Source organism: Harpegnathos saltator, unplaced genomic scaffold (assembly GCF_003227715.2).
Source record: "Harpegnathos saltator strain DR-91 unplaced genomic scaffold, Hsal_v8.6 scaffold7, whole genome shotgun sequence".
Taxonomy (NCBI): Eukaryota; Metazoa; Arthropoda; class Insecta; order Hymenoptera; family Formicidae; genus Harpegnathos; species Harpegnathos saltator.
This window is the reverse complement of record NW_020230537.1, coordinates 368,278-389,162: the sequence shown is the minus strand read 5'-3', so window position 1 is coordinate 389,162 and position 20,885 is coordinate 368,278. Positions and strand designations below refer to the sequence as shown.

Here is a 20,885-nt window from a genome sequence, read left to right as displayed (position 1 = left end):
ACTATAACTCTGATAGTCAGAGGAATATCTTATAAATCACCACTTAGATAGTCAATCGTCCCTTCATTTTTCGCCGCATAAAAAGCGCTGTAGGTGTCACCAGGTTTCACGAAAATTGGCTGATTTCTTGATTTTCGTGTCCACCATATTGGATTCGCCATTTTGATTTTCTTTTAATTTCACATTTCGCATCTGAGGAAGCTTCCAAATGTATAAAATTATAACAGATACCAATCTATTCTACATTTATAGTGCACTTCTAGATGTCAGTAACAATGTTAACTATGCCTACTTGGAATTTGGCAAAGCATGTTATCATTAAAACTGAGCTAAAACCAGACTAAAGAGCTTTAGCTCCGAGTCTACATACAATCTACATATCATTTTTTGGAAGAAGAATTCACCTTTACAGTGCAAGTGAAAATATCTCCTTTTTTGACTAAGTTGGATGGATTCTTGAATGCGTTTCTGGTAACTATAGTTGGCAGTGGGCAAAGGGTAGTTAAAGGGTTAATATCGTCTTAATTTCTAAGGATAATCCAGCGGAGATTGCTTGTTTCCAGTGTCGAGCCGAGCCGTGCTCCGAGCCTTCCGAGGCTCAGAATCGCGGGAGAGAAATTGCGCTTGGAAAGGTACGTCGGTCGATCCGCTGCTCGTAGATAGGTGAGAAGGAAGGTGGTTCACCTTGCAGAAACAGCCTTCCGTTATTCGATTCGTAATCGACTCCACGGCCAGCGGCGCTATCGGCTCCCTTCGACGGCCGCGCGGCGATAGAATGCACCGCGGCGCGGCGCGGCGCGCCGGCTTTCCTCGAATTAACGTTCTGTCATACGACAGGAATTCTTTCCTTTCGACTTTTCCGCCATCCGCGCGAAGGACACGGCCGTATTCGGCGCGGAACCGACGCGCGCACTCGCCTTCTTTCATCGAGTTGCGGTCGAGTTTGCGAATGTTCTCGCGATGAGTCTCGCGGGGATCGCTCGGGGAAATCGGATCGTGACACGCGTTCGCGATTTCACGTTCAGACGAACGACTCCTAGAGCTCGACGCATAACAACGACGCGCGCTATTTATTACGTAAATTTACGCTGATTGCACGTATGGCGCTTTATTTGCGTATGGGAGCGCGCGCGCGCGCGCGCTGTTAAACTACCAAGTTTGTCACTGTTGCTTGTTTTATTCGCTCGTCGCTTGCTTTATGCGACTCACGCTTGCCGCCGACGCTTATTATGCGTCGAGTCATCGTCGAGACAAAGAGAAATAGCGTCTAAAGAGCGTCGCGGAACGTGCAAGGTTCAAGAGTTTTCGGAAAGAATACACTCACCGCGCGCGACAAAGTCAGTTCCAGTTCGCGCCGCGCTGGGTGTTTCCAATTTCGGATCGGGCGCGCAAGCTCCGAGAGAGGCTTATATTACGTTCGCGAGAATCGCGAGACGAGGAACTCGATCGCTAGGAGGGAACGATTGCGCGATTCGAAGAAAGTTCATACGGCGACCCGAATTTTATGATCCACCTTTCTAAATCGACCTCCGGAGAACGTGTTGGCGCTACGTGCGCGCGCGCGCGACAGGGCCGGCTCTCGCGAGGCGACATATCTCATGTATTATTCTTATAATTCAAATGAGACATGGATTCGCCTGACGCGACGCGGCGGATTTCGTCGGGTTATTATGAAAGTAAAAATAAAAAGAGACCCACGCGCGCATGATGTGATGTGACCCGAGGTGATTTATTTTTAATTTCGCCACAGGGTGCATAAATGCATGAGGCTGTTGCTGGTGCTCTCGCGCGACGGATCCCGTGGCGACGATTACGACGAGTCGCGGGCGGCTACGAAACATCGGACGTTAATAAGTCGACGTGTCTGTGTGTCGTAATCGCGCTCGTAATCGTGCGTGCGTGCATGCGCGCGTGTTTACATATTCATTATTTACGCATATAATTTCGCCGTTACAGAACGCTTGTCATCGAGAACCTCGCGAGGACGTCGCGAACTCTCTAACCGTAAACCGTTACGCGGCTGGTCCTGCTTTACGTTTTCGTTTGCGGCTTGTTGCGAGCCGCGCTTGTTAAAAGTCATGGTGATTCAAAATTGTTCGAAACACATTCACGGCGGAGATGAGAGTGGGGGCCCACCACACGCGGAATAGCAGAAAGTAATCATTCATTTTCGAGTCGAAAATCTCGATTCCACCCACCGCGCCGGCGAGCTCGTTGATAATTTTTCAACGTCGCTGAAGCGCGCGAAGCTTTGACATTTTCTACCGATTGAAAAGTCAACCTTTACACGGCCGTGCGACAGTATTTGATAAAAGATCCGCCGGCGTAATTTATCGTTGGTACTTTTTCTTCTTTTTATTATTACGTAAGTACTTTATCACACACGGAAAATATTATATAACGTTCCTCGCTTTATTCTTAATTTATTCTTCACGAGGCTGAGGATGAACATCGGAGAACCATATTTCACGTTGCAAAATACTCTCCCGCAGGTGTATATCTTCAATGTCGCTTGTGAACGGTGAACGACGCGTCACGACGAACAGCCGTCTGGCTCCGCGTCGTCGCTTATCAACGAGGAAACGCTCGATCCTGGCGCGAGCGCGCGATCGTACTATCGTAGATCACAATCGCGAGCGACGACATCCCGGAAATTTGCCGTACAGCAAGACGGTTTCACGTTATTCCAGCACCTTTCTCCGCGAGATCTACGTAACTTCATTACCGCTCGTTACGTCCCGCTCGGTGACGTCTCGCGTGCATGCGATGTATGTGAACTTAGCATAGGACTGGTACAAAGTACGCGTCGTTTATCCCGCAATTATCAAGATACCTCGCGCAGACAGCGGAGTCGTTTTAACACTGGAACTACTAATACGACCGGCATGTGCGTGTTTTCTTTGAAAAATCACAGAAATTTATGGCGATGCATTTCATATATATATATATATATATATATTCTTTTTTATTTACGTCGAACTTTACTATACTACGAACTATTTAGAAGAAACTATTTAGAAGAATTTAGAAGAAACAAATAATCATTTTCCCCTGTACTGTTTACATCAAAGCTGCTCCGCGATATTTTCTTTTTTTTTTTTTTTTCTTCAGGCCACTCGTCGCCTCCGAGGACAGCCGTTGCAACAACCGTTCGATGTAAATAGGTGGCCACCTTGTCACGCTTTCGTGAGGATAAACGGCGCATCCTTTCGAGCTGGCAACGTTTCGTAGAAATCGCCGGTGAAATTTAATTGTTTACTGGAAATACAGTTCGGGAGAAAATAGTGCACACAGGCTGCCTGCCTGCCCGCCGTCTTTTCTGCGTCGCTCAAACGCAGATTTCAATTATACTTAGTTAAAAATCACGAGACCGTGTACCGTGTATAATTTCTCACAGAAAGATTCTCGAAAAAAGATAGTACCGGTGAAGAAATTTAGAATATTGTCGGGTTACAGCAGATACGCGTACGATAGCGTGCCTAATTTCGAGCAGCTTCCAAAGCGCCCCCCTCCCCCGTCCCGGTTGGGACTCCCCGGCCATTTCACGCTGCGAAAGGACCGCGCCTTTTGTATACCTGCGTGAACGTGGATATTCCACGGGCACGCCGGCGCCGGCGATTCTTCTCCGTGCGAAATGCCGTTGGTCCCGCAGTAATGCGAATCGCCGCATTTTCGTCCGCGACGCGCGGGCCGGCGATTTTTAATTTTTACGATCCTTGCGCAAGTCGTCCTGTCGCGCGGTGCGTCGCGGCCCGATCGATACAGGATTCAAACCGGCCGCTTGTTTTTCGAGGAATTCCTGATTTTGTAACTGGCGGCCTGAGACGACCTTGCCTCTTGTCACTTTCACCAGTTTGTCCGCCAGGGTCGGACGAGTTGTTCGCACAAAGAGGGAGACAGAGAGAGAGAGAGAGAGAGAGAGAGAGAGAGAGAGAGAGAGAGAGAGAGAGAGAGTGCAACTGCAACCACGTGCACACGCCCATTTGCGCCCGTAGAAACGTGCACGCTTGTACGTACGTGAGTGTGCAATACGTGTGCCTGTACGTGTGCACGTACACGTGCGTGTCACGGTGGTAGGGAGCGGTCGACCTTGCCCCTGAAGAGGTGCGGTGAGGTGCGCAGGAGGTGCAGCACAGCCCGGGTGTCCCTGGAACGAGCGATCGATCCGCGAAATTCATAGCTCTTCGTCGGCAGATCTGGATCGCAGACGATTTTCCCAATATCAGCCATGTCCTCGCACCTCATACCGAAGTACCTTCCCCCCCCCCCCTCCTCCCCGAGGAAAAACGCCGCAGGGATGTGCAACGTGCTACGGGAAAAGAGAGGTGAATCAGGCGGGATGACATGATTCGAGGCTCAAGTAATTATTATCGAGCAACCGCTGTGATTGAACGATATTTTGAATCGAGGTCATCTCAGCTATTTGCTGATTAAAAATTAATTTCGGCCGTGTCGTCGAGCGAGGGTGCCGAGCACCCAGGTGCTCTTGCGCTTTGCGTTCAGTTTGGACGATATATTCGGCGAAATATTCCTTTCTCTTTGCTACGATTGAGATCTCGTGAGATCTCCCGTCTATCTGGTTTCGGTTTCTCATCATGCGCATTTCCAACGCGTTTTATTGCGCTTTTAAAGTATCTGCGTCGGGCAGATTCCTAAGCGTGTATGCGCGCAGTGAAATGATGTGGGGCCGAACCACGAGCGGCCCGAATAATTGGTGAACTTTAATCTCGACGAGGCGTCGATTATTTCATCCGATGCTAAACGAGATGCGCAGAGTCTCGTCTTGGAGTCGTCATCGTAAGTTCAGGGCCTACGGGTTCTATCAACCGTTCTCGTCCACGAAACGAATCCTCTGGAAGTCTGATCGCGCGCGCGAGGTCCGGCATGTCGCGTCCTCCTCCTCCTCCTCCTCCTCCTCCTCCTCCTCCAGGGTGGGACGAGCGAGGCGGTCGTGTGGTTTTCGAGCGGCCCGAGGGCGCACAACACGCTCGCGGATAACTTTCACTGTCAAACGTCGTACGTCATGTGATCCAGGGCCGAAGTCGAGGATACGTGCAAAAATCACACACATACAACGTGGCCAGGCGAGAAGCAGCTATTATCGCCGCGATCTCGAGATGATTCGTCACCGTCGGGCTACCAGCCACACGGCGGCCTGTTCTCGTATAAGCATAAGCATGAGAATGACCCCGCTTTGCGGATAATACGACGGTGTTGCAACGCGGCTGAAATATCCCGTTACCTGTATGTACGTATGGTGCAGTATATATTTACGGCCGGCGATTCAACCGCGCCTGTCCTCGCAGGAGGCTTCGCTCTCGCACGTAATTCTCGGGATTCGGGATTCATGTCTGCGATGTTTGAGCGGATGGTTCAGCTCCAGTGTATAGTTTTGCAATCAGAGAAACGCGAAACTGCGATTTCGTTTAGTACCACGTTTGTGGTGCCGTTTGTTGAATTTCTGTCTCCAAATAATCCGAACAATCGATTGGCTCGAGGGCTCATTTAATCGCTATCGATTGTCACTGTTTTAACTGCGTTCCGATAAAGCGGTGTTGCACATAGCGTCGCTTTTTACATTGGAATGTTTCTTCGCGCGAGGAAACAGGTAGAGCGACGTTGCAATTATAATCCACTTTAGCCACAATTGATCGGGTAATGTAAACTTGTTTGCTGTTTGCGAGGAATTCGCTTAACGGACTTACGCTTTTGCACTTTATCCGATTCAAGCGCGATTATGTGTCGTCGTCGTCGTCGTCGTCGTCGTCGTCGTCGTCGTCGTCGTCATTTCCCGGCGAGTTCCTTCTCCCGTGGATAATAGGGTGTCGTAATAAACGCGAGTATTCCGTTACACTACTTCGATGTACATTACATTCAACGGCATGAAGAAGAAAAGGTAACTCTGCGAGTAGGGAGAATAGGTGACGGTCGCGGAGAGTTGAAAGTTGAAAGCGACAGCGGAGGATGCGCGCGGAGGCTCTCCCGCGCGCCTTTCTTGTCTTTCCAATTTCATTTTCATTCGCGGCTCTGCGAGCCGGCGAAAATATCCTTTCTCGCGCATCTTAATTTCTCTCGCAAGAATCTCTATAATATCTAACCTCGATCTCTCGGCTCTTTTCCTAATCACCAATCACCAAACTTTCAATTCACCCCCCAAGTTCTAACGAATTAATCGAATCAGATACGTACGTTTTGAGGTATTACAAATGTATTAACTGGGAAAAAAATCCCGCTCGATTATCTGCGGATTTTACGACGTTCAGCCTACCAACGTTCAGATACCAACTCGCAACACGTTCATTAACTCGAACTCGATGGCAGTGATTGACTCGGAGTGCAAACTGAAGCGTTCTCGTCGCCTTTCACTAGAAAAATTCTCCCGATATCGCGTTCCGATCGCCAGCAAGACACATGGAAAATAAGAAAGGTTGCTCGCCGTGCAAGTAACCCGGCAGCAAGGACGGTGTCGTTTGGCTTGTGGGCAAGAAATTCGCACTCTCCTGACACTAACGAGAGACGAACATACTCGAGGTCGAACATACTTTATCGTCGTGTAGCGCCGGTCGCTCGATCTTCCGGCTGGTGGTGGCTCTTGTTTACCCGGAAGCGTATCAGTAGGCCGCTCGAAAGCTACTTCCGACATTTGTAAAAGAATGACAATTCAGAATTTAATCGTCTCTTCGAATTATCTTGTAATCGTACGACATTTTTATTAACAGTCGTTTCAGTATGTTCAGTCAGATGATGAGTTGATAGCGCGTGCTTGTGCATCGCGGTTTCGCTGATCGGAGCAATGCTTGTATGCCGCAGCATACCTTCTCCCGGCGAAAAACGGCTGGAATTCGCGACGTGGGTGACGCGACGAGGGGTGTGGCACACGCCTCGGGGACAATCGGCAGCATCCGGTGATTTTAAGCCGCCGATTTAGCGCTAATTCATTTAGCGGCCACGAATCGAACTCAGGACGTGTGTTATCTGCCGTGACGCATTTTGCTAAACCTTCGACCTCAAGTAGACAAATACGATGCGCAACGAAGCGACGATGACGATAACGGCGACGAAATGTCGCCACAAATGACATACTTGATCATACTTGATTACTTGAAGACGCAATGAAATGCGAGTAAACGAAACTTTCGCGCCATCTCGGAATCAGAATGTTCCCGGATGGAAAAAGCAGTTGTAAGGAGGGAAAAGGGTTAACGAGGTCGTCGAGGAGGAACCGCTACTTGTAGTAACACTCGAGAGCTGGTTCCGACGCGAGTGAAAACGTCGCAACCGTCACGCCTTCGGAACGAAATCTGCATAATCACTTTCCATTGATTGAATTTTCCTTTAACGAGCGGTCGTAACCGCGAGATTTTCCGTCGAGCGGCGAGTCTACTGACTGTTGCGATAGAAAGAGATATGGTTCCTCCTGACAATTCATGTCTCGTTACGGTAGCATAGTTATGACTGTTGGTGAGCGTTGCTCACGATAATCGGTCCCGCGTGTTTCGATCGGGAACACGCAGTGAGGAGAGAATTTTGCTCGTCCAAGCGGAACGCTCGTGTAATGCCGGTAGCGGAATACGGTTTGTTATTATGTTCTCCACCTGTCTCGCAACGTTGTTACATTAATATCGCTCGCGCGCGCGCGCGCACGAATAACGGAATACGTTGAACCGTAAAGTGTGATCGCCGATGGCGGCACGCCATGAATTTATATTGTTCTTTTGTAAATCGCCGCGCGTTTATCGCGCATAGGGCTATCTGCCGCTGGCTTTTATCAATTCGCTCTACACAACGATGTAATTAAAAGCGATTGACAGGAGCCTTCGATAGCTCAGTTGGTAGAGCGGTGGACTGTAGTTGTTTGTCGTTTACATAAAAGAGACATCCATAGGTCGCTGGTTCAAATCCGGCTCGAAGGAACTTTTTACATTTTTTAGCTACTTCGCAATATCCTTCGATTGATCAAGTTTCTTTGAGAGAGCGGAATATATGTGCCTTCGATAGCTCAGTTGGTAGAGCGGTGGACTGTAGTTGGCCACGATTGCACGAAAGTGAAGAGACATCCATAGGTCGCTGGTTCAAATCCGGCTCGAAGGAATTTTTTAGCTCTTTTGTGACAATTTTTAATTCATTAAGTTCTTCCAAGGAGTTGGAGGCATGTGCCTTCGATAGCTCAGTTGGTAGAGCGGTGGACTGTAGTTGGCCACGATTGCACGAAAGTGAGAAGAGAAGACATCCATAGGTCGCTGGTTCAAATCCGGCTCGAAGGAATTTTTTAGCTCTTTTGTAACCATTTTTAAATTCATTCATTAAGTTCTGCCAAGAAGCCCGAACACGTGCCTTCGATAGCTCAGTCGGTAGAGCGGTGGACTGTAGTTGGCTACGATTGCATGAAAGAGAAGACATCCATAGGTCGCTGGTTTCAAATCCGGCTCGAAGGAATTTTTTGTTGCATGTTTCATTAAAATCTACTTTTTACGCGTAAAATAAATTTATATGTTGAATTATTCATTTAAGTAGCTTTATTATCGTAAGTCTGATATATATTTTTAACTGAAAGTCTCCTGTAAATGTGTCTCCTGTAAAAATGTAATCTTCATCTTTGTTCTTTCTTCAATATCCATTATATACTTTACATATAATGCGAAGGAGAAAACATCTTCAAAAGTCAGGAGGCGTCGCACTAACAGAGTGATGGAATATTTTTTCTAAAGATTAGTTCTAGATATTGTTATGACAATAGATTATTAGTTATAAAAACGAGAAACATCCGGTAGCGATAGAAACAGAGGGCGATGCTGCACCACATGACCACAGTCCAAAGGTTGTTGGTTCGAAAAAAATGTTTATCTTTTTTTGCGGACATATTGTTCTAAATTTATTTGATATTACATCAATATCTTTTTTATACTTACTTTTTCTAAAGAGGAATAAAAATTTTCAACAGGCAAAATTTGTAGGTCAAGGAATTACATTTGATACTTTTAAAATATAAATTCACATCGCTGATTCAGTTTAATCTAAAAGAATATTCTTTTATTACGTTGCGTTATTTTATTTTAAAAAGACGAGATGTGAAAAATTTAATTCCATTTTATTTTAATAAATATAATGATAGAATCAATGACTACATAAATATCTCTATTACTTACACCACCGTGATCACAAGCCTTCGATAGCTCAGTTGGTAGAGCGGTGGACTGTAGAGGTTGGTAGAGAGAGCTTATTCAGCGGGCATCCATAGGTCGCTGGTTCAAATCCGGCTCGAAGGAGATTTTTTTTATTCCCGAACCACGCGATTTCTTTTCTTAGTCATGGTGTCATCTTTGCAACAACTATAAAATCATTTCATAATTTTAATTTAACGACTCGGTTGTTATAAATTAATTATTGTCAGATGAAGTGACTTTTTCGGGAAACCTAGACAAGAATCGGCACGCTCCGCTTTATTTTAATTAAGTGAAGCGAAACATCGTGTAACATTTTACTCTCCCTCTCTCTCTGTTAACAATTTTACACATTGATTTAAGCGGAGGCGTGCTTTCACACTTTGCTCTACACGCCTCGTAAAATCGTTCGACTCATTTGACGAATCATTTTTAATCGTAACCACCACGTGGCGAGCGTTATAATTTCGCTAAGAGCGTAGTATATTCCTAAAATTATCCGGCCTGATATCATCGCCGGTGAAATTGAGCACTGCGAGAGAACCCGCATTCTGACTTCGCCGCGCGTGCAAGAAGAATTTCAATCAACGGCGCGCGATGTTTATCTGCTTGTATGCCTGCTGAGAACAAGTCGCGACCAACAGATAGACAAATACCTCTAGCCGCGTCACTCGGCTTCCGTCACCCACTGACCTAGTAGGAGTCAATTTCACCGAGACTCGCGTCGTTTCTTTCGACCGGCTCGTATCGGAAAGGTGAGGCGCAACGAGGCGCGCCTCGCCGCGCCGCACCGCACGTCGCGCCGACCGGCCGGTTATTAAATATTCCATTATCGGAACTCTCGCACTTGCAAGCGCCTTCAACCGGCAGCAGTTTTGTTCAGCCGGGATCATTTACGCGCCATTCGGAAGCCGGCTGCGTTCAGCTGCAGCTTCCGAAATTACACGACTACGATTTGCTCCCTGCGTCGTTATCGCGGAGAGCGTGTCGTTAATAATGTAAAATTAAAAACGCCCGATTTTGCATGGCTACGTAATTGCGCCTCGAGTGGCGAACGAGATTTTCGAAAATCAATATTGACTTTGTGCAAAATTGCCGGCCGAAATATAACGCGCGATACGCGAGATAAATAAAATATAGCCCAGCGTGAATTTCGCGAGCAAACAAGTACGTCCGATAGACTGATTTCTTTTCGCCGGACGCACGCAACACGGTTTGTTCATTTTGCTAGGGGAATCGCGAGACTGCAGCGGAGGATGTGCGTACGCGAGACGACGTAGCTGCCGCCAAGGCAATGTCAGCGCGATAAACTTCGAACCTAATGACAGTCCTCGTTCACGCCCGCCGATAATCAGTCCGGTGATTACGCGCGTGATTTCAGCCGATATCTGAACGGCGCCGCTAGGCGTATTTCGTCTTTAAGCAGCTTTAAGCGGCCTTGCCGCGGCTTCGCGAGCTACGTAGCTTTCTCTACTTTCGCTTATGCGAGATTTTCAGGTTGTCGTTTAGCGCGCCGTTGTTGCGAGCGTTTTATCGGCGCCATACCGCCGGAGACGCGTTGTCTTCCAGAAGAGAGAAGTCCGAGAGGACGAGTTGTCCTCTCCACCACCCGCGTTGTGCAAACTGCCATCATCGCGTGCTTTACGTTTTCGGCTGTTCAGCTAGACACGGGAATCTGGCCACGTGAAGCTGCCTTGCGTTACGAACAATCAGCGATGCACTAGCAATTAGCGAAGATAAATTGGACGGTCAACGGAATTGGGGGTTCTCTCTCTTTCTCTCTCTGGAAAACACTCGTCATTCAATAAAATTATTTGACGAAATCACTCGTTTAAGGAATGAAAATTAATCCAATGCGATTATATCCTTTTCTCTTCGGACGATCGGACGATGTATACAATGTATTCCGCCGTTCGTGTTGATTATAGATTGCAGTTGCAATACTTTAGCAACCACTAGCAAGCTCTAATGGCAACGATCATCTTTCAAGGATGCCGGCTCCTGGTACTTGCACGCGGAGACGCTGATGGTTGTAGCGCTTCGTCGAACGTTCTGTCCTCTGCGGGCCGCTCTTACCATTGCGAAATTTAATCACGCGTCTTATGGCGGGGTTAATGGAATCTGATCGTGGGTGCACCTTCGACTCGCGTGACACCGGCAAATTATCTAACAAAGACTTTTGTACCGATGAATAAAATGAGTGTGAGTAGGTGCTCTCGGCGGGAGTGAGCCGGGGGGGGGGGAGGGAGGGAGAGAGTCAATAAGAGCGCGTTCTTAGGGTCGTCGTGAAGAAGTAAAACGTCGCTCGAGAGCGACATCCGGCGAAAAATTCCCGGCGGTTGCACACTTCCGTCTGGATGCACCGTCTCGATAAAGGACTCGAGCGAAGCTGGCCTCGGGCGCGATCTAAAACGTAGCGTAAAAGGCTGAACGAAACGCGGCTGAAGGATGCGCGTGACCCCTCGGAGTCGCTTATTAAGTCGTTTACTCGGCACGACGCGATCGCGCGGTCGTGATCGAGGAATCCGTTGCTCGTGAATGGGAAGTCCCTCGAGATCATCCTGCCGGCACGTCGATCGGACTCGTCGACACGTGGCAGGCGTGTCGACTCTTTAAACACGGCGACGAAAGAGAGGCTGCATCGGAATGCAACCGCCGTCGCCGGTCGCCGGTGTTTCACCGGCTGGTATTTCACGAGGTTAACATTATTCTTCTGCCGTTGTCTGCCTTTCTTTATCCCCGATTCGACTGATTCGAATGAAACGGAAACCGGCGTGCACAGCGGCGACGCCGGGGTTCCATACTTATCGCAAATTTTACGTCCACGGTTTGGCTCAGTCGCCGCATCGCAGCGTCAGCGTAAACGCTGCTGATCCAATTAGCCGTCAATTAGCAAGGCGGACCTCGTAATCGCTCGGGAGGAAAGAGCTATTCGTTGCGCTTCATTCTCGTGCGAGCCATCGCTAACTCGTGCTCGGCGGGCTGTCCGCTTCATCGCGATTCGACACGAGTCCCGCACTAACGGAGCTCTCGGTGTGTCACGTAGCTTCCATGTTGTGTCTCGAGATGTACAATTGCGCTTGTCGTCTTTTTAATTACCAGCGGGAACGAATCGCCGATGAATGGTCGCAAAGCAGCCGCGAGTCTTTCGAGTTTCGTCGTAACACCACTCGTAATGCGCTCGCCGATTACGAGAGAGGAATTCACCGCGGTCGTAAATAACGGGAGAAAAGGGAAGTATGCTTTACCCCGTACTTAAGACTGTATCAATAACATAGTCCGAAGTGTTGCAGGGGTCATTAGACGTGGTGAAATTGCGATAAATCACTTTTGTATCGCAGCGTCGTATTAATTTCCTCGTTACCTCGACGACGCTCGAGACGGCGCTCCTGCGGGAAGCTCTCAAAGCGCGGCCATTTCGAGACGATTAACCAGAATTAATGCGTCTCATTGAAAATCTCGCGATACGAACGCGTCATGGTTTAGGGAGAAAGAGAGAAAGAAGGGGAGGGGGAAAGAGAGAAAGAAAGAGAGAAGGTGTCCGTCACCACAGCAGCAACGCGCGCAAACACCTTATACAGCCTCGGAGGAAAATCTCGTTCATGAGTCGCAATCTCGACGCGCGCTCTGCGCCTCTCTCTCTCTCTCTCTCTCTCGGAAGAATGCGAGCCGGAGTTCTCTCGGCTGTCGTCCTCCTGCTGGTGCACAATCGCGCGCGAGGCTGCCTGCCTGCTTGCTTGCTTATCTGGCCGGCTGGTATGTCTGCATGCACGTACTTACGCACGAGGACCGCCAATCCAATTTATACATCACGACGAAAAGTTCATTCCGGTTTCGTAATTGCTCTGAAAATCCCGCTCGCGTGTCTCGGCTGCGCCGAGACCGTCGCGCGACCTTGATCCGAATACGAATAGCGATACACATATATCGATGCGACGCGACAAATTCGATGGTGAGGCCGAGTCCTCCTGTCGCACGTTCCTCGAGAAGACACTCGAAAAAGCGCGAAAAACTGTCGAGCTGCCTTGAGAGAATTTACCTCGCAGCCGCATCTCGATTGCTACGCTCCAAAGTGCCGCGAGCGGGATCTTTCTTCAATGAATCCCCCAACGACTTTGAAGAAGCTCCAAACAGCGCGAGAGACGAAGGATAGTTATTGTTCCATTCGCGCAATTCTATTCAGCTCCGAGCATAACCCCGGTGAACGAACAAATCTCTATATCCCGCGCTTTCATTCGCTCTCTTGCGTCCTAGAAACGAATTTTCCTCCTGGAATGGCGGTCAAGTTTGCGGGGCCTAATCGTGCCCCACTTTCCATCCCATTAGCGAGTACTCGTGGTGAATAACACGCGGTGCAAATAAGAGCGAATGAGGAGAGAGAGAGAGAGAGAGAGAGAGAGAGAGAGAGAGAGAGAGAGAGAAAGGGAAAGGGAGAAAGAAAGAAAGGGAGAAAGATGCCCTTTCGTGTGTGAGATTTCTCTGAATCTTTTATTCGAAGGTTCGTCGAAAACGCTATATTGGCAATATCGCTTACTTTTACAAATATACATATACAATATTTCGTTTTCATTTATATATATATATATATAAATATATATATATATATATATTTATATATTTGTGTAAGAGTCGGCGGATCCTTAAAAAAATAAGGGCACATCTCGAATCGGGGAACAATCGATTTGGCGGTCTTCGTGGATTGCTTCTGGGACGGAAAGAGAGCGCACTCGCCGATTTTGATCGGCATCGGTCGTGTGGCTCTCTACGGGGAATCGGAGGTGTAAGAGCGAGGGAGACACGTATATTATATTACACGTAGAATCCCACACTCGCGGATCACCGGCCGTCATCGAGGGATCCGCGATTTCTCCTCCGTGGGTTCGGGTGGGGCGCGATAATTTGCTTCGCATTTGCCGATTCGAGTGGAATGCGCGGCTCTCGTCGTCGTCGTCGTCGTCGTCGTCGTCGTCGTCATCGTCTTCATCGTCGTCGTCGTCGTCGTCGTCGTCGTCGTCGTCGTTTTCGTCTTCGTCATCATGGTAGGTCAACGCGGCCGTCTCGTTGCCAAGTCCTCGAGGACTTGGAGGACGCGCCCTCGGCTGTCTATCACAGATCGCTGGTATCTGATGAACGTAAACTTTTAACTTTAAGCGGACGAGTTGACGACGAGACACGCGCGGAGAAAAGTTGCGATTTTCATGAGCTCTCAAAGAACGACTCGTAGTAGTTCGTTCGCAGCGCGAATTTTGCAAGTGTTTCTTTTTCCTTTAACATCAGCGAGAAGGAAGACGCGCGTCTGTGCACAGAGAGGAACGCGCAGTCTGCGAATACGTGAAGGCGGATAGTGAAGGCTCGGTTACGTTCGACCTTAGTCCATCAGACTCTGCGGCCTCCTGACTCGGGGGGACTAATCATCACAGATATAATGTCGCTCTCAACAAAAAAAAAAAAAAACAGCAAAATATTGGCAACTAGAATGGTCACCGGAGTCTAACGGACTAACGACGACCTTGCCCCCCTCTCATCTCCCGTGTGCCTCGTCGCCTCGTAATCGCCGTTGCTCTCGAAGGCCTCGAGGATACTCGGCTGATGCGTCGGTCAACGTTATCCGGCGATGTGTCGGACTGCGCGAAGACTCGCGACGCGTTTTCGACCGACGCCATTGGGTCCGGTCGAGGTCTGCTGAAGGAGAGAGGATCGGGGGGAGGATCGAGGAGAAAGGAGAGAAGGAGGGACTTGACTTAGAAGACGAGAAAGAGGATCGCGCGCTCGCGGCAACTTAGAAGAAGCCGTCACCGGTCGGGTCGTTCACCCAGGGGTAGTTGTTGGGGCAGCGCACGCAAGTCTGAAGGTTGATGGTCTCCCCGGGCACCTCCTTCGAGGTGAGTTTGCAGGTGTGAGGCACCCAGCAGGCCGGCGGGCCCTCGACCGAGCACTTCTCCCGCCACGGCTCAAAGTTCTTCGACTCGGTGATGGTGCGCGGATTCTGAATCCACTGGATCACCTGAGTCATCGTCACGAAGAATACGTCGTTGTGGTTCTGCAAGATTTCGTCGATCCAGTAGAGAAAGGCGTCCAAAAACTCGGGGTTGTTCTTCAGCCAGGCGGCGTGGAAGTAGAGACCGAGGGGCGCGCGGTTCTGCTCGTAGTGACGATCGAAGTTGTGGTTGAGGAAGTTGTAGAACTGATCACCGGTCAGAATGTTGCTGCACGAGTCCACCATGGCGCATCCTGGCAAGTACTCGTCGTTCTGAGGGTCCTCGCGTCGGTCCAGCTCGTTCATCACCATCTCCCAAACGGCGTGCGACCTGCGTGAGAACGTTCAGAACGTTTCGTCGTTTAAAGATGACGCTTAAACATTCCTACATCCCTATTATAGCCCGAGTGGTGGTGCTGAGAGGTTTCACCTGGTTGGGCAATGTTGAAGATTTCCGTGGCAGCGGTGCGGCATCCTGAAGTACATGGTGTACGGCCAGAGCGGGGGGTTGTTCAAGGCCGCGGTGATGGTGGAGTCGTAGAGGAAGGCCTGCTCCTCCATCATGGTGAACTGATTGTTGCCGCCGACTCGCAAGTACGGCGCTCTCACGCCCACCACGCTGTTGTCCGTCAGATTGGCGAACTTCTCGGCGATGATCCTCATGCCGGCCATCTCCTTCGCCCAGTCGTCGACGGTCGCGTCCGACCAGAAGCGCTCGTCGTCATTATGCCTTACCCCAAAGTTGTCATGGTAAAGATTATGTAGTGACGTAGTTGTAATTTTATTAATCATGACTATGGCAGCGAGCGACATGACGTGACCTGTACGCCAGGAACCTGCACTCGTGTTTTCCTTCATGCTCAGGAAAGAAACTGTGTAACGTATGGTTATCACTGTCAGTTTCGGCGCGAGGCTGTCGGCGGGAGAGAGAGAGAGAGAGAGAGAGAGAGAGAGAGAGAGAGAGAGAGAGAGAGAGAGAGAGAGAGAGAGAGAGAGAGAGAGAGAGAGAGAGAGAGAGAGAGAGAAGACGATGGCACGTGTGAATGAGAATGGCGATGCCGAGAGAAAGAGTTAATTCTTACGAGATAGAATGGACGGCGATCTCGTGACCCTTTCTGTGCATTTCCTGGACCGCGGAGTAATTGGTGTACTTGTGGGACACGAAGAAGGTAGCCTTGATGTCGCAGCCGTTCGGATTCTTGCGCTTGCCGTTAAAGATGTCCTTGTAGAGGCCGATGTTGTTGTTGTTGATGGCGTCGTCGAAGGTTATCGTCACCATCTGCGGCACGTCTTTGCCCGGGAGATCGCCGGGTATCGTGGTGCCGTCCTCCGAGCAGAAGCAATCAGGCAGGACGCACACGACAGGATCGCAGGGTGGCGCTCTGTTCGGATCGTTGTCCATGTCTGCAATGTCGCGAGGGGATCGCGTTTCGTTTCGTTATCGCGACACGTTATCGTGTGTTGTTTGCGCTTTCAATCGGTGCTGTCGGATGCAATGCGACCAGCCAGACTTACCGCAGATGTTCTCGTCGGAACCGTCGGTGCAGTCCTTCTCTCCGTTACAGAAGAGACCTCTCTCGATGCAAGATCCGTCCCCGCAGGCGAGGAAGCCGTCCTGACAAAGCGGCTCCTCGGTGTAGAGCAGGGGCTTGGCCTTCCGCTCTTTGTTCTTCAGCTTGCAGTTGTTCACCGAGTCCTTCCAGTCGCAAGTCTGCTTGTCAATGTCGAAGTACAAGCCGGCCGGACATCTTATCGCCTGCAGGCCGGAACTCGTGCACTGAATAACGTCGCGGCAGTTGTCACCCTCGCCTGCGACCAGTCTGAACCACTCTCCCGCATCCTTGTCCTTGCAGATCTCGCTCTCGAAGCTCTCCTCCTTCTTGTCCTCCTGACGCTTCACTCGAATCGAGCCCTCTGAAATGCAGAACAGCGAGGCTCTTGGCGAGGGGACATTTTGCGATTCTCCCAGGGAGCTCCGTGTCCGCTTCGCGATCGATCACTCTGCTGAACACTCTCGGCTGAATTTTCGGCAACTCTGCGATATTTTAATCACGAGCGCTGCGCTGCGCTTCGATGCGACCACGGATAAGCAAAGATGATGGATTATACAGGAAGGGTGTTTCCAACGAAAGGAAGAGAACAAGTCAAACAACAAGTACTTTCGCCTACCACTGTCATTACACTCGCAATTACCCACGATTACAGTAGTATACCTATGATTACCTCACCTCACCTCACCTCACCACCTCACCACGCAACGTAATCAGCTTGGAAAACTTGGTCTCTCCTTCTTTCTCGCGCGCGCGCGCGATTGTAGCTGATTGAAGAAAGCAGCTAGGCAAAGCTAGGATTAGACGTGCAATTTTTCCCAGTGACCTTGCGACTTCGACTCGACTTTTGCACCGGGGGAGGTGATCGCGATTTTTCAGCGTCTCCTCGAGGATTTTCTGCCTCGGTGGGCAGTCCCGAAAGGGGCGAGGTCGGTCGCGTTTCCGAGGAAACCGTCGCATCTGACAATCGCCTCCGGTCCCGTTGGTCCCCGGGGCTCGCGACGCGACGCGACTTCGTGGCGGAACGACAAACAGGGAAAGTTGTGCCCCCACCCGCGCCGTTTTCAGGTGCCCGGGGCACGGCAGTGACGTCACCCATCCGGGACCGACCGGACTGAGAGGCTTTCACGCTCTAATCTCTTATGCAACCTGTCGTCCTGATGATCGGTTCGAGTCCAGGCGTACGTCGAGTAGTTTCGCACGTCGCCACGAGCACCGTCGGTCTCGTCCGCGACGAGAAGGGAACCAATCCCGCGCGGAATCCCGCGGAGGAGGACACAGGAATAGACCGGTGAAACCTCACGAATCAGCCAGATTGCACTGGCACTTTCGCCATTTTGAACGGCTTTGAGATACTATATACGCGATCTCTCGTGTCTACCCGCTGCTGCGGGTAGACCTCTCTCGTTTGCTCTTGCGGTCGCTCGACGATTTTTCAGCGAGGACTCCATTTCAGGTTTCAACGCTTCGGTTTCTGCATTTCGTACCCCGTTCCCGTCGACCCGTGAACAACGTTCCGGCCATCCAGCCAGTTTCTCGGGACCGAATTTATGTCCAACGAAATCGTGAAATCGTAATTATCGACGCGATTGTCGAGCAATGGACGCGCGAAGGACGAAGAGCGATCGATCTGTTGAGTCGTGGCGAAAAGTTCACTTGCGACTACCGGGCGACTGACCGGGCAGAGATTTTTGCAAAAAAAAAACAAAAATGGTCTCCAGTACTTGTAGCGCGACAACGCGCGGCGAGGAGGCCCAGGGAACTCTATCGCATGGCCCTATCGCGCTGAGCGCGAGAGAATTCGATACTCACCACACATGGCCCGCGAGAGCGTGAGAGAGCGGTAGCGACAGAGAGAGAGAGAGAGAGAGAGAGAGAGAGAGAGAGAGAGAAATCGCTCGCGGAGAAATCTGCTACTCACCGGCAAGGACGAAAGCTGCTACCAGGAGCAGCACCGACGCGGACCTCATGCTCGTCCTGACCCTCGACGGGGAACGCAACTTCCTCTCCGCGACGTCGACGTCGTCTTCGTGTTCGTCTTCGACGTCTTGCCACGAGCTGTTGCTTCTCTCGCAATCACCCAACTCTTTACCCCTCGATCACTTCCGTTCAACTGATTCGTTCGCCCACGACGCTGCTACTCAGGAAGGGATGAAAGGGGACCTGGATCAGGAGGGTGGGGTGGGGATGTGGCGCAGCACCTGGCGGCCACTTCCGGGGCGACAAGGGCGCGGGAGGGGATAGCGGGATTGGAGCGGGGCCCGATTTTCCTGCGAGGGGAGATCCGGCGAATCTCTCGGCCGCGAGACTCGGCGATCTTCGTGTGCGGCACACGGGGCGGATATAATCGAGGACGAGTTCGCCTTCAAGGACGCGGACCTTGAAGGTGTAGGTACCGCTCACGGACTGGCTGAGGCCCGCCACTCGTCGGGCTTTATATTGCCACCACCACGACGGTGCTCGACCGGGTCCCCTCTTTCTCATCTTTGAGCATTGCCGCCCGCGAGCAGACCGTACCCGACTCGGCTGATCCAGGTACGTACGAATCGATACCACTGCTTTTCCGCGACACCCTGCCTGAGCCTCGACGAGACGAGACGAAAATCCCCTCCTCCCCTCACCCCCGCCCCGGGGGGAAGATCGCACCCTTTCCAAATACCGACTAACGAGCCGCGCTAATTCGGGAGTGAACCCTGCCGGCGCATTTTCAGTACAAAACTCGCGCGCGAATGACGAACACGTGAGTACGAAATCGTCATGGTGATGCTTGATCGTCGGAATCCTGCTAGGCGCGACTTTCCTCGACCGAAATGTGTTTCGCGTATGCTGAGTTTGATTTCGCAAAGCGATCCTGCGGCAGTTTAGAGCGCATCTGGAGAGAGAGAGAGAGAGAGAGAGAGAGAGTGAGAGAGAGAGAGAGAGAGAGAGAGAGAGAGAGAGAGAGGGAGGGAGGGAGGGAGAGAGACGCGACTACGACCAGTGAGTATCATTAATCGTCCGCTCGTAAGAAGGGATATCGAGAGTCAATAATTTTCCGGCTGTACGAGAGTGCAAGGTACAGCCGCGATTCCCGGCCGTGTCGGAGGTGTAGGTTCGAAAGCGCGTATGACCTCGACCTAGGAACTTGGCAGAAGTATCGACGGTGATTTATTCGCCGGCTGCTCCGGCTCCGGCTGCTTTATGCGCTCGCTTAAAATTCTCGCGCGAAACAGCGCGTGCACCGCGTTGCTTCGCGTCTCGGTCTAATCCTCATCACTCGTCGAGCTTAACGTGAATTAAGTTCATCCACGTGGCAATTTACGTGGTGGAGTGGCGAGCGATAAAGCGGACAGGTAAGCATGATAAAACGATCTGACCGCTATGTGGAGTGTTGTTTTGCAACGTTGCATGCAAGCGGCGAGCGAGCGAGCGAGCGAGCATTCGCGTACCTCCTGGTGCGTGAAACGCTGTAAAATTGAGCAAAATCGACGTGGATCGAGATAACTTCATTTGCAAAGATAATAAATAGTCGGCTGCGCAACGTCCGCACGCGCCTTCGCCGCGGCGCACATTTTCGCCGTCAGCATCGTCGAGGTGGAAACCACAGGCACAGGCCGGTGGTGATCACTCGCGGATCCTTTCGCGTTTGCCAGCGCGTCGTTGGCATTTCGGCGGAGAGCTTACGTTGACAAGGCGAGAAAGTGATGAGAGAAGCAACGGTGACGTAAGTTTGTCAAGGTCGGGAGAATAACGACCTCCTTGGGTGGTCGTTCGGCAAACGCGACAACAAGGAAAAAGGATATTGCAACTGCAGATCGAGCAGAAGAAGCAGCGAGGCGAGTCGCTGCGTGATGTGCTGCGTTGCTGATTTTTCGCCTAACGCCGATTTGGCACTTGGCACTTGGTATCTCCGATATCACGTCAGCTGAGCGTCATCTGTCGTGTATTCAGGAATACACTGTATACGCTGGAAGAAAATAGCAATCGCTTGTTGGAAACAAGCGTTGGAAGAGCGCTGCTAAACCGCTGCGGTACGCTTGAAAGAAGAAAATCTTACGACACTCGCAAAACCACCGCTTATTCAAGCTTTTTAAAAGATGCTTCTGCACTGCCGAATGCACTGCCACTGACGAGCGTGTCGAGCGTGTCCGATCGCTCTTCAGGTACGACCTGAATGTCGGACGACTGCGGACGCAGTCCGTCGACGTCGAGGATGGT

At 50.6% G+C, this 20,885-nt stretch overlaps 1 protein-coding gene and 5 non-coding genes across 7 annotated transcripts; 5 read left to right on the top strand and 1 right to left on the bottom strand.

Annotated features, from left to right (window-relative positions):
- The first annotated feature begins 7,814 nt into the window (after positions 1 to 7,814).
- On the top strand, positions 7,815 to 7,913 carry TRNAY-GUA (transfer RNA tyrosine (anticodon GUA)). The gene is made up of 2 exons: positions 7,815 to 7,851; positions 7,878 to 7,913. It is a non-coding gene; the product is annotated as a tRNA-Tyr (tRNA).
- Positions 7,914 to 7,988: 75 nt separating this feature from the next.
- TRNAY-GUA (transfer RNA tyrosine (anticodon GUA)) lies at positions 7,989 to 8,091 on the top strand. Its single transcript has 2 exons — positions 7,989 to 8,025; positions 8,056 to 8,091. It is a non-coding gene; the product is annotated as a tRNA-Tyr (tRNA).
- A 65-nt stretch (positions 8,092 to 8,156) lies between these two features.
- TRNAY-GUA (transfer RNA tyrosine (anticodon GUA)) lies at positions 8,157 to 8,264 on the top strand. Its single transcript has 2 exons — positions 8,157 to 8,193; positions 8,229 to 8,264. It is a non-coding gene; the product is annotated as a tRNA-Tyr (tRNA).
- A 69-nt stretch (positions 8,265 to 8,333) lies between these two features.
- TRNAY-GUA (transfer RNA tyrosine (anticodon GUA)) lies at positions 8,334 to 8,435 on the top strand. The gene is made up of 2 exons: positions 8,334 to 8,370; positions 8,399 to 8,435. It is a non-coding gene; the product is annotated as a tRNA-Tyr (tRNA).
- A 728-nt stretch (positions 8,436 to 9,163) lies between these two features.
- On the top strand, positions 9,164 to 9,266 carry TRNAY-GUA (transfer RNA tyrosine (anticodon GUA)). Its single transcript has 2 exons — positions 9,164 to 9,200; positions 9,231 to 9,266. It is a non-coding gene; the product is annotated as a tRNA-Tyr (tRNA).
- Positions 9,267 to 14,602: 5,336 nt separating this feature from the next.
- On the bottom strand, positions 14,603 to 19,116 carry serp (chitin deacetylase-like protein serp). 2 transcript variants are annotated; one of them, XM_011151909.2, is made up of 5 exons: positions 18,610 to 19,116; positions 16,654 to 17,052; positions 16,221 to 16,542; positions 15,569 to 15,874; positions 14,603 to 15,469 (listed from the first exon to the last, which is right to left on the bottom strand). In XM_011151909.2, the coding sequence occupies exons 1-5, from the start codon at positions 18,656 to 18,658 to the stop codon at positions 14,941 to 14,943; spliced, it is 1,605 nt and encodes a 534-aa protein (XP_011150211.1). In that variant the 5' UTR covers positions 18,659 to 19,116; the 3' UTR covers positions 14,603 to 14,940. The 2 variants fall into 2 exon arrangements, with proteins under 2 accessions (XP_011150211.1, XP_011150212.1); XM_011151910.2 differs by having other exon boundaries at positions 15,569 to 15,868.
- Positions 19,117 to 20,885: the final 1,769 nt, after the last annotated feature.

Excerpts from the sequence above, each read along its gene's own strand:
- serp (XM_011151909.2), bottom strand. The coding sequence starts at position 18,658 with ATGAGGTCCGCGTCGGTGCTGCTCCTGGTAGCAGCTTTCGTCCTTGCC. Across the intron at positions 16,543-16,653 it reads TTCCGACGAGAACATCTGCG|ACATGGACAACGATCCGAAC; the intron begins GTAAGTCTGGCT and ends GCGACATTGCAG. Across the intron at positions 15,875-16,220 it reads ATCGCCGTCCATTCTATCTC|GGTAAGGCATAATGACGACG; the intron begins GTAAGAATTAAC and ends TGACAACTTTGG.